General features: G+C 35.2%; 1 protein-coding gene across 4 annotated transcripts; it reads right to left on the reverse strand.

Annotated features, from left to right (window-relative positions):
* Window positions 1–3495: 3495 nt before the first annotated feature.
* On the reverse strand, window positions 3496–14946 carry LOC117116389 (F-box/WD repeat-containing protein 8-like). 4 transcript variants are annotated; one of them, XM_033260422.1, is made up of 12 exons: window positions 14818–14946; window positions 14014–14185; window positions 13305–13685; window positions 11787–11891; window positions 10274–10438; window positions 9518–9606; window positions 8678–8841; window positions 8216–8409; window positions 7157–7506; window positions 5894–6073; window positions 4806–4910; window positions 3496–4283 (listed from the first exon to the last, which is right to left on the reverse strand). In XM_033260422.1, exons 3-12 carry the CDS (start codon window positions 13650–13652, stop codon window positions 4142–4144), a joined length of 1842 nt encoding a protein of 613 aa, XP_033116313.1. In that variant the 5' UTR covers window positions 13653–13685; window positions 14014–14185; window positions 14818–14946; the 3' UTR covers window positions 3496–4141. The 4 variants fall into 4 exon arrangements, with proteins under 4 accessions (XP_033116313.1, XP_033116321.1, XP_033116327.1 ...); XM_033260430.1 differs by lacking the exon at window positions 14014–14185 and having other exon boundaries at window positions 14818–14885; XM_033260436.1 differs by lacking the exons at window positions 14014–14185; window positions 14818–14946 and adding an exon at window positions 14591–14645.
* Window positions 14947–15624: the final 678 nt, after the last annotated feature.

Genomic DNA, 15624 nt, shown 5'->3' on the forward strand with positions numbered 1-15624 from the left:
TGAATTCGATACAATATACTATACCATTTGAATATTATTATTATATAAGGTCATTTGTAATACCGTTGAAATTAGAATTACGACAGAAGAGTGATAAGGGGTTGACGATGATGCCGTTGGGTTTTGGGTCTGGTTAACAAACCTCTTTTAAACGTGTTCATGAAAATAAGCTAAACTGAACAGTGTTTAATGTCACTGGTTTTTGTTTGTGGGTTCAACCTATAAACAAACCCTACCAGGTTCTAGATATATTATTATATTCCTATCCATCATTAATTGTATATCTTACATCAGGAATATTACAAAAACAAAATTTGTGTTGATCTTAAAAGAGAAACTAGGCTTGTACGCATTTTATTTAAATATTTAAAATCACATTCGATTTCAAAATGAAAAGGGAATTAATGAAAATTATCTTTACAGACAAAGATTCTTCCGGAAAACACAAGTTCGAACACAAATGGATGGAATCAATGTTTATAGCAAATCCAATATCATTTACGTCAAGCCACTTACCACGTGATAGCAACAACCAGGCCTATATGTTGAAAGAGCAGATTATTGAGTGCCCATTCAAAAATTTTGATACTTGGAATTCCACAGTGTGCTGGAGTTCCCTTGGATTGGCAACGGGCATACAGTTATTAAGTCACTCAACCGGTGTGATTGAATCTAATGATAACTTGGTTAAGATAAAAATACGTAACCGGCATGCAATGAAATATACAGGTTCACTGAAGGAGGTAGTCAGTGAAGAGAAGTACAAAGACCGTGTGATATATTTTACCAAGGATGATGTGACAACATTTTATGTTCGTTTGCCATTCAAAGGTAATTTTAATCTGATTATTTCTGGGAATCTTATCAATGCTTCTCCAGAGGTCGTCACTTCTTCTGACTCCAAGGAACTCTTTGCGTACAAGATATGTGGGGGCGGAAGAAGCCGAAAGCCATTTGCTGACTGTGAGTTGGCCGGAGTGTGCTACGGCCCTTCCGTTGCATTTCTTGAAGCAGGATTCCTACCCGTATCACATATTGGTGGTCCTTTTCTTAAGTGCGTTAATGGAAAAGTGTCTATAGAGGTGGCACTTGTGGAAAATGGACAGCTGATTGCGAATCTAACCCGAATCGGTAAGGAAGACCAATTACTAGACAGATATGTCTACGGTGAATGGCTGATGGATAAAATAGTGTACCACATCCAATGCCCAACACCAGGCAAATACAGATTTGCAGTTTCATTTAAATCTGATACTACAGTAGATGATAACCAATATTTGCTGGGGTTACAGTATGTAGTCAAATGTAAAGAAAAGTATGCACGCAAAGAGCCTTATCCACCTGCCGGGTCAGGACAATATGGACCAAACAAACATTTTTTTAAAGGAGGTTTTGAAATACTTGGCATACCAACTTCTACCATTAAAACAGTTGATGGTCGCGGTACACTCAGAATTCGATTTCCATCTAAACGCAATATTAAACTAACTCATACAATAAAACACACTGGTGATCATGAACACCATTTGTCACAAAATATGTTATGCGCCGAAACAAAGACCGATTCCAGAATGAAATCGACAGAGGTTAACTACAAGATTGTAGTACCAATGGAAGGCAACTTTCTATTACAACTCTTCGCCGGAAAATCTCGAAAAAAAAGCCTTCCATGTATAGGCCAATGGCTCATTCAGTGTGATAGACCATACTTAGGCGACCTATACCCATCACATAAGGGTGTTTACGGCCTTACAGCACACGGCAAAAGTTCGTACCTTGTCGCACCAGAAGTGTCAACACTTACCAGTATTGACGGTACGTGTTGTTTAACAATACTGTGCCACAGATATTCCACAACTTCGTTTTCCTATACGTTGGAGAACGACGTAACTTCCGATTCGATGAAACGTTATGTGAACGGTGAAGTCCAGTTGAGAGGGACTACTGAAGGTCTTATCATATTCACGTTTAGACTCCCGAAAAAGGGTTTCTACAAGTTTAGTATCTTTTTGGGCAGTCTTGATGAGACCACCCTTCACATAGCTGGGTGCTGGCTGATAGATTGCCATAAAAAGTTTGACGGTGAATATTATCCTGAAGTGCCATATATTTGTGGACCCACTCATGTTTTTTTCAAAGAGAACTTCAAACTCTTGAAACACAAAAGAGGTAATTTATTCGCAAATGACGGCACTTGTTCATTATGTGTTCGTGTAACTAAATATAAAAAAAGGCATGTATTTCACGAACTTGAAGGTGATTTTTCCTCTCATAATCCATTTTCCTGTGTCTATGCAGACATTGATCATGTAAGCAATAATAATGGAGACAAGGTTCTGATGTATCACTTTCGTTTACCATCCCAAGGATACTATAAATTCACTCTGTATTCGGGACTACTCGGTCAAAATTCTGGCAAATTACTAGGCTGTTGGCTAATTGAATGTAAAAGAGCCTGGACTGGAAAATTCCTTCCCATTTTCCAGCAAATTTCTGGTCCACATGGAAAGTTTTATGAACATGGTTTAGAAGTTGTTTCACCTCGGCGTTCCACTCTGACAACAAGCTCTGGTGTGTGCACTTTGAATGTATTTGCAAGAGACTGTCGAAAACTTAACATAAGCTACGAGTTAGAGTCAGCTGACAGTACAGGGACACAACTACAACGTTGTGTTAGTCCACAATTATCATATAGTGACAATGGAAATGGAAAGTATACCATAAAATTCCGATTGATGCAAGTAGGTTTTTTCAAATTTACATTACTTGCAAGTGAGGATATTCCTATGTCGGTAGGTTGCTGGTTGGTGGAATGCGACGAACCATTTGTTGAATCTCCTTTTCCCAATATCAAAGGGATCGTTGGGCCAAACAAAAAATTCTTTGATTTAGGTCTTGAGGTAGTTTCTCCTACAAATCCGTATATGATAGCTGCTAACGGTACCTGCCAACTAGTGATGCAATCAATAAATTCTGCTGAAATTCTCTGTGATCTAAAGTTGGACGGTGTGGGCGATTCTTTGGCTAAAAATATCACATACAATGTTTCAACAGCGGGACAGACAAAAACCACGATCATTACTTTCAAGCTCTTCAGTGCTGGAGAGTATAGTTGTCAACTCTTTGTGTCTCTAAATGCTAATCTCACACAGATTCCTTGTGTCGGTACATGGATAGTTGAGTGCAAGAAGCCTCACGTGGAACAATGACGAGCACAGCGAAGAGATTAAGTAGAAAGGTACGTGGAAGCATAGCAAGTAAAAAAATATAGAGAAAGGCGGGTAATTCTGGGCCAAACTGCAGCACCGCAGAACACTAGTATTTTTCTGCCGAATTATCTACATACCACACATCTTACAGTATGTATGGGCCTACTGTGAGCACTAAACTAGTTCATGTACAGATTTTAGTTGTGTTTAATATAGGCCTACTGTAAAAGCTACAATTTATAGTTTAGGTATACAATAGAGACTACAATACAGTACTACAAATACATATAGCTTACATTGCAATTGATTATTTAATTTCATTTGTAATGTTCCAGTATGTCACAAAAATAATAATTGTTTAAATAATTAAATTTGCTCTATATCTTCATTTAAATTTGTATCATAGAGTTCCATACATACACTACATTTGTAAAGCTTTGTTTTAATAATTCAGTCAGTATATTCGTACCCTCATAATTAATTTTTTATAACAACATAACATTTGCACGTTAGGGGAAAATTAAAAATTAACTTTCAATTAAAATTTAATTTAAAATTCCCTCTTGTAGGCTTTGCTACATCAATTTCAAACAAGCCTTACAGCTCTGCTTATTTTTATAAATAGTCAGGCAGAGGCAGATCCATAAATTATTTGCCACGGTGGCAATTGAGGACTTTAGTTCAGAAGGGTGGATCCTATGGTCCAGAGAGGAAGGTTTTAGGGGGTGTTCCCTTACCTACTGCATGGTACAGGGGACCATGCCTCCCAGAATTTTCTGGGTTCTACCCATCTTAATCTCATATCAAAATGATTTCCCACTTAGTAGGTGATGAATTTAGCTTCTGCAAAGAAGGGGGGAGGGGGAAAGCACTTTTGCAAATCTGGATCCACCACTGTTTGGTAGGTCTGGCTCCATCACTTCCAATGAAGTTCATAAATTGTCATAAGGAGCAGCTAGCCTGATGTTGTAGTTATAGCCTTCAGGTTCATCATAGTTTGATAAGCACACTGATGGAAGACCTTCTCTTGTCTGATTGGCTAGAAAATTATAGTGTCGCAATTCTCCTCTCAACCTAAAAGTGATAAAATGTAATTACTGAATTATGTAAAAATACATCTTAAAATTGAAACCAGCCAACTGTGGGTCTATAAAAAAAAAATATATATATATAAACAACATTGTGTAATTTACCAAAGTATGAAATTAAATAATGTCATTTTACTGTAAATCAACACCATGTTAAATGAAGTCAGAGATAAATGAAAATGTTCGAGTCAATAAAATATTAAAATTCAGTATGTCACAAGAATAATAATTGTTTAAATAATTATTTGCTGTATATCTTCATTTAAATTTGTGTAATAATTTTGTGTAGAATTTTCTAGAATTAATTTATGTTGTTTTATAATGATTTTACACTAAAAGTTCATCACACTTCTGCTTGTTGGTTTTCGTGTGTTTTAAATTCCACTGACTATTGGAATATTCTGTATTTTGTAATCTGTTAATATGATTGCAATAAAGAGAATTATGATTTATGAATTATAAATAATTAAGAACTTGTAAATAACTTGAAATAAAACCAAAACTGTACCTTCTGTGTGTGACAGTTTCTAGTTCATCTTCTAAACTTTTGACATTTGGAATATTGGCAGTCACTAAGCCACCACCTTTGAAACAAAGGTATCTTACAGGATGTCTGAAAAGCAATGAAACGTTTAAAGGAGTTTAAAACAAAATTATGAGAAAGTGGGTACAACAAACAGAAGCAACCGCATTTAATTAAAAAAAAGGGAGATCTGGTTTAATGATATCTCCTTACTCATGTTATTCTTGTCCGGGGCCGAAAAAAAACGAAAAAAACAGAAAAAAAAGAAACAAAGATAAGGAAATTATTGATTTCCCAAAATGCCTCAGAGATTATTTCCAGGTGTCTATAAAACAAACATTTTTCGGGCCCCCTAGTGTAATGTAGTCACTTGATCAGGCACCATCCCCCTTCCCCGTTTTTGGACATCCCTAAAACTACCCCTAATTATATGTTGTTCTGCATAATGATACTCATGGCAAGCTACCGGAAGCTTTGCACCCCTCCTTCCTCATCAGACAAATCCTTGCAACACAACTGACCTCAACTTGGTCTGTTTCATTCTCTGATCATTACATATTTGTGAGGTATCGTGACAAAATGAGTCTAGTGGTATGCCAGGTCATTTTGATATACTGTATGTAGGAAAATATATCTGAAGTGATATTTTGACAAAAATAGGGTTTCAATGTTTCTGATAAGTTTAATTTATTGTTTCATGGTAGCAAAGGTTCTGAGTTAAGTTACCTAATGTGTTTTTGAGGCACATATTGTGATAAGAAAACCAACACAAAATTTTTCAATTGTTTATCTATCTGAATTTGAAAATGATCTTACTCCAGCTCTGCTCAACCTAGGAACCTAATTCAAAGACTAAAATGAAGCTTTTTTTATGTAGTCATCTACCTTATTATATCAATAACTCATTTTTCATTTTTTGTAACACAAGACTCATTTTGTCATGACGCTCACATTTTCTCTAACACACTTGTATTGTTATGGTTTTATTTCATTATCATTTGTTCATTTATTATTATTATTATTATTATTATTATTATTATTATTATTATTGTTATTATTATTATTATTCCTACCTGGCATATGAATCCCAAAGTTTTCTCTGCATTCTTTGATCCCACAGACAAACCATGCCTTCCATTCCGCCACTTAAAACTTTCCACTCATCGACCTGTACTTGAGTAATAGCGCCCCCATGTCCAGATAGCTGCACTACAGGTTGATTACTCTTTAGTCGAAAATCAAACAACCTAACTCTAAAAGGTCAACAATAGAGAAATTAAAAAGGATTAAAATTTACAATGTGTTTGCTGAGTATAAAATATTTAAATATTTTTAATAAACATGACCGTAATATGTTGATAACAACAATATGACATCAATAATGATAACGCCACCTGAGAATGAAAATAATATTGTCTCAGATGTCGCCATGAGAGCAATACTGATAACGTCACCTGAGACTTTAATAATGTATCAACTGTCACTATGACAGCAAGAGTGACAACCATACCATGTCAGTAGTAGTAATAATACCAATACAATAGCAATATTAAAAACACCAGATGACAACAATAGGGATAGTAAAAACATAACATTCAACAAAAAACAGACAACTCTTGTCTCACGTCAAGAGAAAAATTGTTGGCGTCTTATTTTGAAAGATAAATAAAGCTCAAAACATTGACAATAATGGCCTCTATGTAAGTCTATATTGGTTGCATCAGAAGTGAACGTTCCTGGAATAATCTGAAAAATAATGATAGAGCCACCAATGTTTGGGACGTTTTTCTGTTATTTATAATGTAGAATATCCTGAGATGCAGACAACAATTCATGTGAACAATAAGCAGGGTGAAGTCTAAGGTAGTATGATAAACTAATTGAGAAAGAAAGAAATGAAGTGAGAAAATGAGATTTGACAGCAGAGGGAAAACAGTTAAGAGGATGATCAGATAACTGGGTGAAACTACAGATGGTATGAAGAAGGAAGAACCTTTGTCAAGTTTGGAATAAAGTGATGCTAAAGCTTGAAAAGGAAGCTGAATCTTAAAGCCAGGCTCAGGAGGAAAATACCTTTTTTGATAGGTTATACAACTGATTTTTCCATGTTTAGCAAAGATCCCTTATTAGGGCACATACACCCACACAAATGGATATGTACATACTTAAATAAATTCCCATTCAAATCAGTGGAAATGTGGAACACAAGACAAAAATATTGGGAAAAGTTGTTAATGTATAATTGTGATAATGTATAGATCTTAGGTTAGCAAAACATTGGTTATAGAATTCAATGAACAACACATACAAGTCATGACAATTACCCTACATCTTACCGTTTATCTTTACAACCTGTAACAAGCATACTCTGCAAGGCATCGTCACTATGGAGACATGTGACATCCCAACTATGACCTCGGAACACATGCTTCACATTTTTGGTCTCAATGTCAAATAATTTCACTGTGAAACTTTCTTGAAAACCGGCAGCACCAAAGCCACAAGCAATGTGATCAGATATGACCTCCATACAAGTTGGTGTTGACCCTACAAATGTGTGAACTAGGCTCAAATACCTGGGCCCTGGAGCAGGCTTATAAATGTACAGACCATTTGCAGTTGACACGGAAACATAACTGCCTTTTTGCTTCTTATTAGGAACTTGAAATATTTTCACATTATCAATCTGAAAAGTTTATAGTTGTTAAAGTTAGAAAACAGACAAATGTAGATCAATTTTGGGATAATTAACAGGGAATGGGTTGCAGAAAGTCTCTAAGTGATTCCACAGGCCATGTGTTATAGGAAGCCTCCAGATAAAGTCCATACCCCACAGGTGAAGGGAAGACTAGGGGATTCTGTAGTTTAGCCTCCTTAGTTATTCCACAGGTTAGCAGAAGTACTGAAGGAAGACTCCAGGTAGATTTCTCAGGCCACAGGCTAGAAGCCTCATTAGCTCAATTATCTCACTATATTAATTGGATTAACACATTATCAAGGATAAGTACTGAGTGTTTAACACTGGTGTCCTTGGATTCAATTATAGGTAAATGGATTAATTGCCTTTTTTATGAGGTTTTAATTGTTATTTACCGCCGAAAGTGCGGTATTCTAACGTTAGTTTAAGGAGGGCTGGTCGGCCTAATGTGTAGTAGTTTCCACAGGGTTAGGAAGGTTTCTAGTGTGATCTCACAAGCCACATGGGATTAAAGAGGCGTGAAGGTGGAGGGTGTCAAAGATATCATAGATTAGAGTACAGACCCTATTATATATCATGTTGATGGTTAAAGAGAATCTCTGTGGGATTTCGCCTAGAAATTTGAAGGGCATTTCCATAACCCCTGGTATTTTGAAGCCTCTCAATGGATACAATATCACTATCTCATTAAACTTACGTATTTATCCAGCGTAATGCAGTCTTGCATGAACCAATTTCCTGAGTTGTCTGCTGCTTCTATTCTCAATTCTTTCCCAGAGGCACTCACAACTTGGGCATCATCAGTTGCTATGGACACACATTGGATGCCATCTTGGTGGTAATGGTGAATGGGGTCACCTCCATGCTGTGTGCTCCAGATGTCCACATCACCTTCAACAATTACAAATGAATATCAATGTATTTCAATATTTTAAAATTAATATCATATCATTAATATTATATCAAGTTTTTACTACATTTGTAGATGAGATTGGCCCTTCTACATCCTAGATAGCCAGCTACAAAAGTAAGTAGTAAACATCAACTCAATCTAGTGCATCAAGGCTTTGTGCAGAATACACATAGGACCTGTCTCTTATACACATCTAGATGTGTATAAGAGACAGTACATACATATATATATATACAATAAAATCACCATTGTTGTAGGTTGCAACCGAAATAACTGAATTAACAGCCACATGATTGACACTTGGCCTGTCAGCATTCTTGAGTCCCATGTTGTCATAGCAACTACAAAGCATAGTTTCTTCTTCGACTTGCCTGTTTACTTTCCACAGCTTTACACTACCATTTGAAAATCTAGAAAAAACATAAATGTTGATATACATAAACTGTAGATAATTTGGTGACCTAAATGATGGGTATGAGGATATAGAATAAGATGATATTGATGGTAATATTGAGCTGACAATAAATGCAATTAACTGTAGTAACAAGAGTGGAAACTGAGGAATTAAATGAAAAAAATTCTAATTCAATGCATGTAATTCTAAAACTAGACATTTTACACTAATTTGCCATGCAAATGACTACACATTTCAGATAGTCCAAATTTGAGCATTTGGGTGCATACTAATTCATTGCAAACCATGCATATGTAATATTTTATTATGCCGATTGAGTAACCTAAAACATATACAGTAAAAATTCAAGTTGAGAGTCTACATAACGAATGCGCATGTGATTTGTAATTTCAAAAATGGGATATTGTGTAACTGAGCATGCTAAATCAGTTCTCACATTATATAAAATTGATAAACTTCTCCTTTATGTGATATAATAATCATAATCTAATACTCTATAAAGAAAATAAAATAGACACATATAATTTTAAATTATGGATGGTCCACACACACATTTTGCAAAATACATGTCTTCTACATGATATAACTAAGATGTAAAGTCCTCTGCACTATACCGTACATGAATGTACCGATAGAGTGGTAAAGATACTTGAGATTTTAGTACATCTTACCCAGCAATAATAGCAATATCGCATGAACTGACAGCACAGAGAACTCCACCAGTGATATGTTCAAGCGTTGTCACTCGACCAATACGACCCTAGAAATTCAATGATGAAAATATCAATTTTAAACTGGCATAAAATTTTATACTGCAATTTCTCAACTAGAACATGTTTGCATAGCTGTCAGTTGTACATATATATTCAAGAAGTGAATGGTGCTGTGGTACAGGAACAGTAAGTAATATGAGGCATGTTGTGGCAAAATGGCTAAGTTTTAGCAAAAAATGAAATTCAAGTTATTGGTATTTTCAGATACCTATGTGATCTTAAATGAGAGGTAATTCATTGAAATTGGACATTTCAAGCCTAAGTTATTGGAAAGTGAAAAAATAGAACTCTTAGAGTCAAGATAAACATGATTTTGAGTAATTGCCTTCCACAGTTATTTGAGCATACATTGTTTAATAGAATTAACTATCAAAATAACTTTAATTAAAGATTTGTTGACCACTTCCTCAACTAATACTTTGGGACATAATTAATAAGACATTAAACTGTTGATCTATATTGAAAAACAAATTTGGATTTTTTTGCAATTTTCTTAGCTCCCATTTTTATAATTTATTTACTCAATGCTGGCCTGTGCGACAACTTAACCATATCGCCATGACATGCCTCATATATGCATCTGTTAATAAGAGAAGAAAAATATTTTCAAATTGAAAATAAATAACTTATATAACTTCAAATATTGATTTATACCTTCCAATTGTTGATTAACAAATCCCTTTGCATTAATCCATCCCTGACTGCCAGTTTCCAACTTGCTTCACTATCAATAGTGACATCAGTAGAAAAACCCAGAGCTTTATAGAATGGAAACCATAGCAACTGATCATCAGCCAAACTCCTCCAACTTGAACTGACCTAGAGAGATGGTAACAAGAATGTAAACAGTGATGTGTTCAGCAATGGGAAATTGGGTACACTGTAGGTGACGGGACTTTGGAAGTCATATGGCGCAATAACTATGGGTCATGGAGTCAAGAGATGGAAAACTGTTGAGGCCTAAATAAAAGCTTCACAGTAACCCTAATTTTGGGTTACTCGCTTATAATTGCACTTAGTGTGTGCCATACCTAATTTAATTGGTGTCCCATACTTGATTTCTTTTTTTTTTTATCTCTAAATATCTCTAAATTAGGTTTCTCGTTGGTGGTGCTGTCCAGAATGAGAAAAAATAATAAGGGACTTGTGGCAAGTCTAACTTCACAGTATAATGAACCACCCCAGGGCACCTTTGGACAGATGGCTTGGTGCTTCCCACCCTGAAAGTGGCCTGGTGATAAGCATTCACAATTCATTTCATTTAATTTCAAATAACATTTATTTTCTCCAAAAAAGTAAATGAACAGGTGATTCACAATAATTATAAAAGAGAAAAAATTTGAAAAGGTCAAAACCAAAAAAGCCACAAAGCTTGTAGAAGGTTTGCCAGAAAAAAAAATACATGAAATGGATAACAGAAAAAAAAACAACAGATCAGACAGGAAAAAAAAAAAAGGTTACAGAACAAGTAAAAATAAAAAGTATAGAAAGCGATCGTTATCTATTTTTATGATTATAGCTGGATATAAATTTATATTTACTCATAAATAATAATTACTGTAGGTAATAACTACCATTTCATTACTAGTCAATTCCATTAGGTAAGGGGTGCGGTAGTTTTTATTACTACTTAACCTGCGCATGCCAAATTAAGTGTACATAGGGTAACTACTGAATCTCTGCCTACGTGGCTAATGCAAGCAGTGCAATTTTACTGTCACGGATCAAATTTGCTAATGTAGACAGACGGGTTTGCTGTTTAATATTTGGGGTATAGTAAAACTAATACAACATAGTTTTATTTCGGTTACAATTGTACTTCTCTCATTTTTGGATGATTGGGGGGTAGTCCCAATTATCCTACACTTCTGGAAGTAGAATTGACGACTCAACTATATAGAGTATGTGTATTCAGTCCTGTTGTTGATTTCATTTGGTTTTGGTGTCTCAGAACTTTTATCAACTCATTTTAAACATTGTGCTAATAAGAATTTGTTTATGATTGATTAATAGTGTTTTTTTTCTACCACATGCAAGTGAATTCTCCTCAACTACCAGCCCACAGTATTTACTTGCGTGCAAACAATAAAACAACGTTAGATTACTGAGCTCTTTACACACACAACTGGTAGCTGAGCCTAAACCCTCAAGTGCAGCAAAGCTTTACCTGAGCACAATTGCAAAGATCCTGCATACTCAGATACTGGAAAATCTTTATTCCAAGTTCCCGTGGGATTTCTATATCAAAAAATGGTATGTCGTTGATTTCATCCTGAAAAAAAAAAATGTTGTATACATATATACATATATATATATATCTGTCTCTTATACACATCTCTATGGCAGCCGCGGGTCCCCGGGGACCCAGCCCGAATCAAATTGTAAAAAAGAAGCTAAGAAGTATAAAGTGCATAATCAAAATAATAAATGAGTTAAACATGCAGTGGTGACGTTAGCAGTGTCAGGGGGAAAGTTCCTCCTGTTGAAAAAGCCTGGATCACCATCATCTGACACCACAGTGAGATTGTTGAACTAAAAATATTGCAGATTTTATTTATTTAGTTTTATATTTATTCAGGTATAAAACATGCAACCTGAAAGATGAAAACGTTGAACTTGCAACATTTACACAATTTATTAAAATAAACTCTTAATTACCAACTAATTTGTAATAAAAATAACATCAACAAATTGTCACTAAAAGCCCCATATTTCAATTATTATGAATATAATTTTTAAAAAATATATAATTGTTATCATTGAGTTAATATAAATAATTAGGCTAATTAAAATTTAATTCCAAGTTATAACCGAGTCATGCCATTCACAATGGACTTCCTGTTCCTAGAGAAAGAAAATCATTCCTCCTGGATCCCCAGTACGGTGTGTATTAATCCTACTTTTCATATTCCCTAGTAAAGTCAAAGTGCTTAAAAATGGTTATATTATTAGATTAAGCTTAGCTTATACAGTAATTCTCGTTTAAGGAATCCAGATATTGATGTTTTTAGTGATAATCTCTCTATCTTCTGTAACTGTGTTAGAAATATTTTACATATTAGGCATACTTTATTGGATATTATTATTATCATTATTATTAAATTAGTACTTATGAGTACTATTATTATTATAGACGAGTCGAGTGGCCAAGCGCTAAGGCAGGGGCGCTGCTAACTACAGCCTTAACATCGGCGCTGGTTCCAGCCGCTGCTTGCCCGTGGTTCGGTTGATAGAACCAAGTCTTCTTGGATAAGAACATAAAATGGAGGTCCAGTGTATACATCTGGCTCGTGTGCACTTTAAAGAACCCATTGCATCTTTAGGAAGAGTAGGGGGTTACCTCAATGTTGTGGTTCATTTCAGCCCGTCGTTGTGGAATGATGTGAACATGTGGCTACCATGAAGTGCCTCTTTACGGCTGCTAGGTAGTCATGGACCACGCCCCGACGAAATTTAGCACAATGACGCTGCAAGTTATGGGTTATACTCCTACCATTACCTTTAATTATTAGTATATATTTTTGTATTTGTATTCTACACATTTACAATTTTTATGTATTTGTTTGTTTGTACTCCCACCAGTAAGTGGCAAATTTTATGTTTGCCGTTGGTTGGGATAATAAATAAATAAGTAATTTTTAAACAGATAAACAAGTAGCATTTAAGCAACAAAGATTCACCGTACCAAATCTGCTATAAGTGCTTCTAAAAGTCCAGTTGACTTCACAGCTTCCTCACTATTTAGCTTTTTCCTCTTCCTAGTATTAACACCATGGCAGTTGACAGCTTCACTAGTTGTATTGCAAATGCCATGAAGCTCATCATTACCTTTATCGAAAGTTCGTTTTCCCTCCAGTAAGTTGTCAACTCTAACGCAGGGTGTATATTTTGTGAATGACTTGTCTGATTTTCTTTGCGAAATGAGCACATCTTCCTTGCTTTCAAGATTTGATTTGCTTGGAGAATTTTGAAGTAGATTATTTTCGTTAAGTTCTCTTTGCCAAGACTCTCTGAATTTTTTCAAATCATCCATTATACATTTTCTTTGAATTACGTCTTTTCTTCCCTGATAAAATAAGAAATAACTACGTAACTTTTATAATACAAAATTGAGCAAAACTTATCACCAACACTTTCTGAATTGTTTTCATAATCATACATTCTCTGTATTCTTTGAATTGTTTTTTTCTCTTCCTGATAAAATAAAAACAATTACTGCATTTATACGAAATAAACATCCCGGGACGTTTACTTCATTTATTTATTATTCAAATATATACGGTATGTAACTTTTACAATACAAAATTGCACAAACGAAATAATGATGGCAAGGAGAGCAACCTTAGCATTAAGAAGTAAAAGCAGGAAAATACTTTCTTTTTACCAATATTCACCTTTTTAATTTTCTACATATTTGCTGATTCCTTGGTAAAGCGAGTCAAGTGGCTGAGCGGTAATGCAGGGGAGCTGCTAACAACAGCCTTAACATTGGCGCTAGTTCCAGTCGCTCCTTGCGACTGGAACAAAATACCAAAATGCGACTGGAGCAAAATACCAAAATGCTATCTAGGAAGAGAAAGACAATAATGTTCTCAACAAATAAATCAAAATTGTGAACATTCTTTTTTCTGGTACTACGGATTAACCCAAACCACCAACCCAGCCAGCAACCAACTTGGATCAACAAAACCAACTCAGCCCAGCAGTCAACTGAGACCAAACCAACTTTGACCCAAAACTAGTTTTGTGTGTTAAGTAAGTGTCACTTCAGTCATCACTACAGTAGATTCAATTCAAATCAAATGTAGAATGAAAACAAAATATTGTTGGAAACTGCAGGTGGATGTAAGTTAAAATTAAGATACAAATTAGTTCAAGCAAAGCTTAACCTCCCTACTCAGGCCTAGGTAGGTACGCCTAGGCTAGGCCCTATCCTACCTAACTAGCTACTACTCTAGGCCACATGCCTACCTAAAAGAAAGGATGGGTCTACCTAGCCTTACAGTCAGTATAGGCTACTACTAGGGGCCTAGTACCTAGGCCTAGCTAGGAGGAGGTCCTTCCTAGCTAGCCTAGTAAGTTAGAAGGGCAGTCTTATAATAACGCAGGGCCATCATTATAAATAGCGCAGAATATTAGTCCCAGGTTTAAAATAAAATAGGACTAATTAAAAAAATAACTTCAAATTCTAAACTTACCACGAAATAAAATTGCCGAAACCACACTGTATGTTTTACCTACTAATATTTTTATTTTTGTTTATGTTTATAAGCTAGCGCCCTCTATGCTCAACAATGGCCGTATTCGAAAGTCGTTCTTCGTTAAACCACGCCCACCTGCACAGCGCAGCGGTATCCTTCTCAAACGAAGACGACCAGTCGAATAGATTTTAAATACTCGACAAAAACAAAATGGCTGTATAGTGACCGCGATACACGTTGCGTAATCAAGATTGCTTCAACTTGTGGTAGTATGGGTTTTTCGTTAAAAAAAATATTTTCATACAGTTTTTGAATTCTGTTAGCCTACAATTATTTTTTGACTCCATGTGGGTAAATATTATAATTTTATTTTATGATTTAACGCAAATGTTGTTTATAAACTAAGAAATCGGCCATGTTTTTTTTTTTGGTCACGTGGATAACTTAACGCTGATTAACGCACTCTGGTTTAATTTTCGTTGTCAACGAAGTATTAGTAACGAACCAGTCGAATAAAATAATACTCAACGAAAATTCGTACTCAACGAAATGAACCAGTCGAATAAGCCCAATAATTAAAGCGCACGTGTCAGTTAAAAAAAAAAAAAATCATAATTTGACTTTAAACAGTTCTAGGTTATTTGCTTTAAATATCAAAAATTGTCATTGTGCCAGACATGACAACATCTCGCCTTTAATCCCCAATTAACACAAAATGTCATTATCCTTTAAAAAAAAATTAAATTTTTCCCATTTTCCCCGTTAAATAAATCTAGGCTTCCCGCCGGGGGGGGGGGGGGGTGT

Source organism: Anneissia japonica, unplaced genomic scaffold (assembly GCF_011630105.1).
Source record: "Anneissia japonica isolate Jap-2015-1 unplaced genomic scaffold, ASM1163010v1 scaffold199_len4679917_cov187, whole genome shotgun sequence".
NCBI lineage: Eukaryota > Metazoa > Echinodermata > Crinoidea > Comatulida > Comatulidae > Anneissia > Anneissia japonica.

What these genes read in the sequence shown, in the direction of transcription:
- LOC117116389 (XM_033260422.1), bottom strand. Translation starts at nt 13,652, where the DNA reads ATGGATGATTTGAAAAAATTCAGAGAGTCTTGGCAAAGAGAACTTAAC. An exon ending in AAGCACTTATAGCAGATTTG is followed by an intron (nt 11,892 to 13,304) that starts GTACGGTGAATC and finishes TTTTTTTTTCAG; the next exon opens with GATGAAATCAACGACATACC. An exon ending in GAAACTGTCACACACAGAAG is followed by an intron (nt 4,284 to 4,805) that starts GTACAGTTTTGG and finishes TATCACTTTTAG; the next exon opens with GTTGAGAGGAGAATTGCGAC.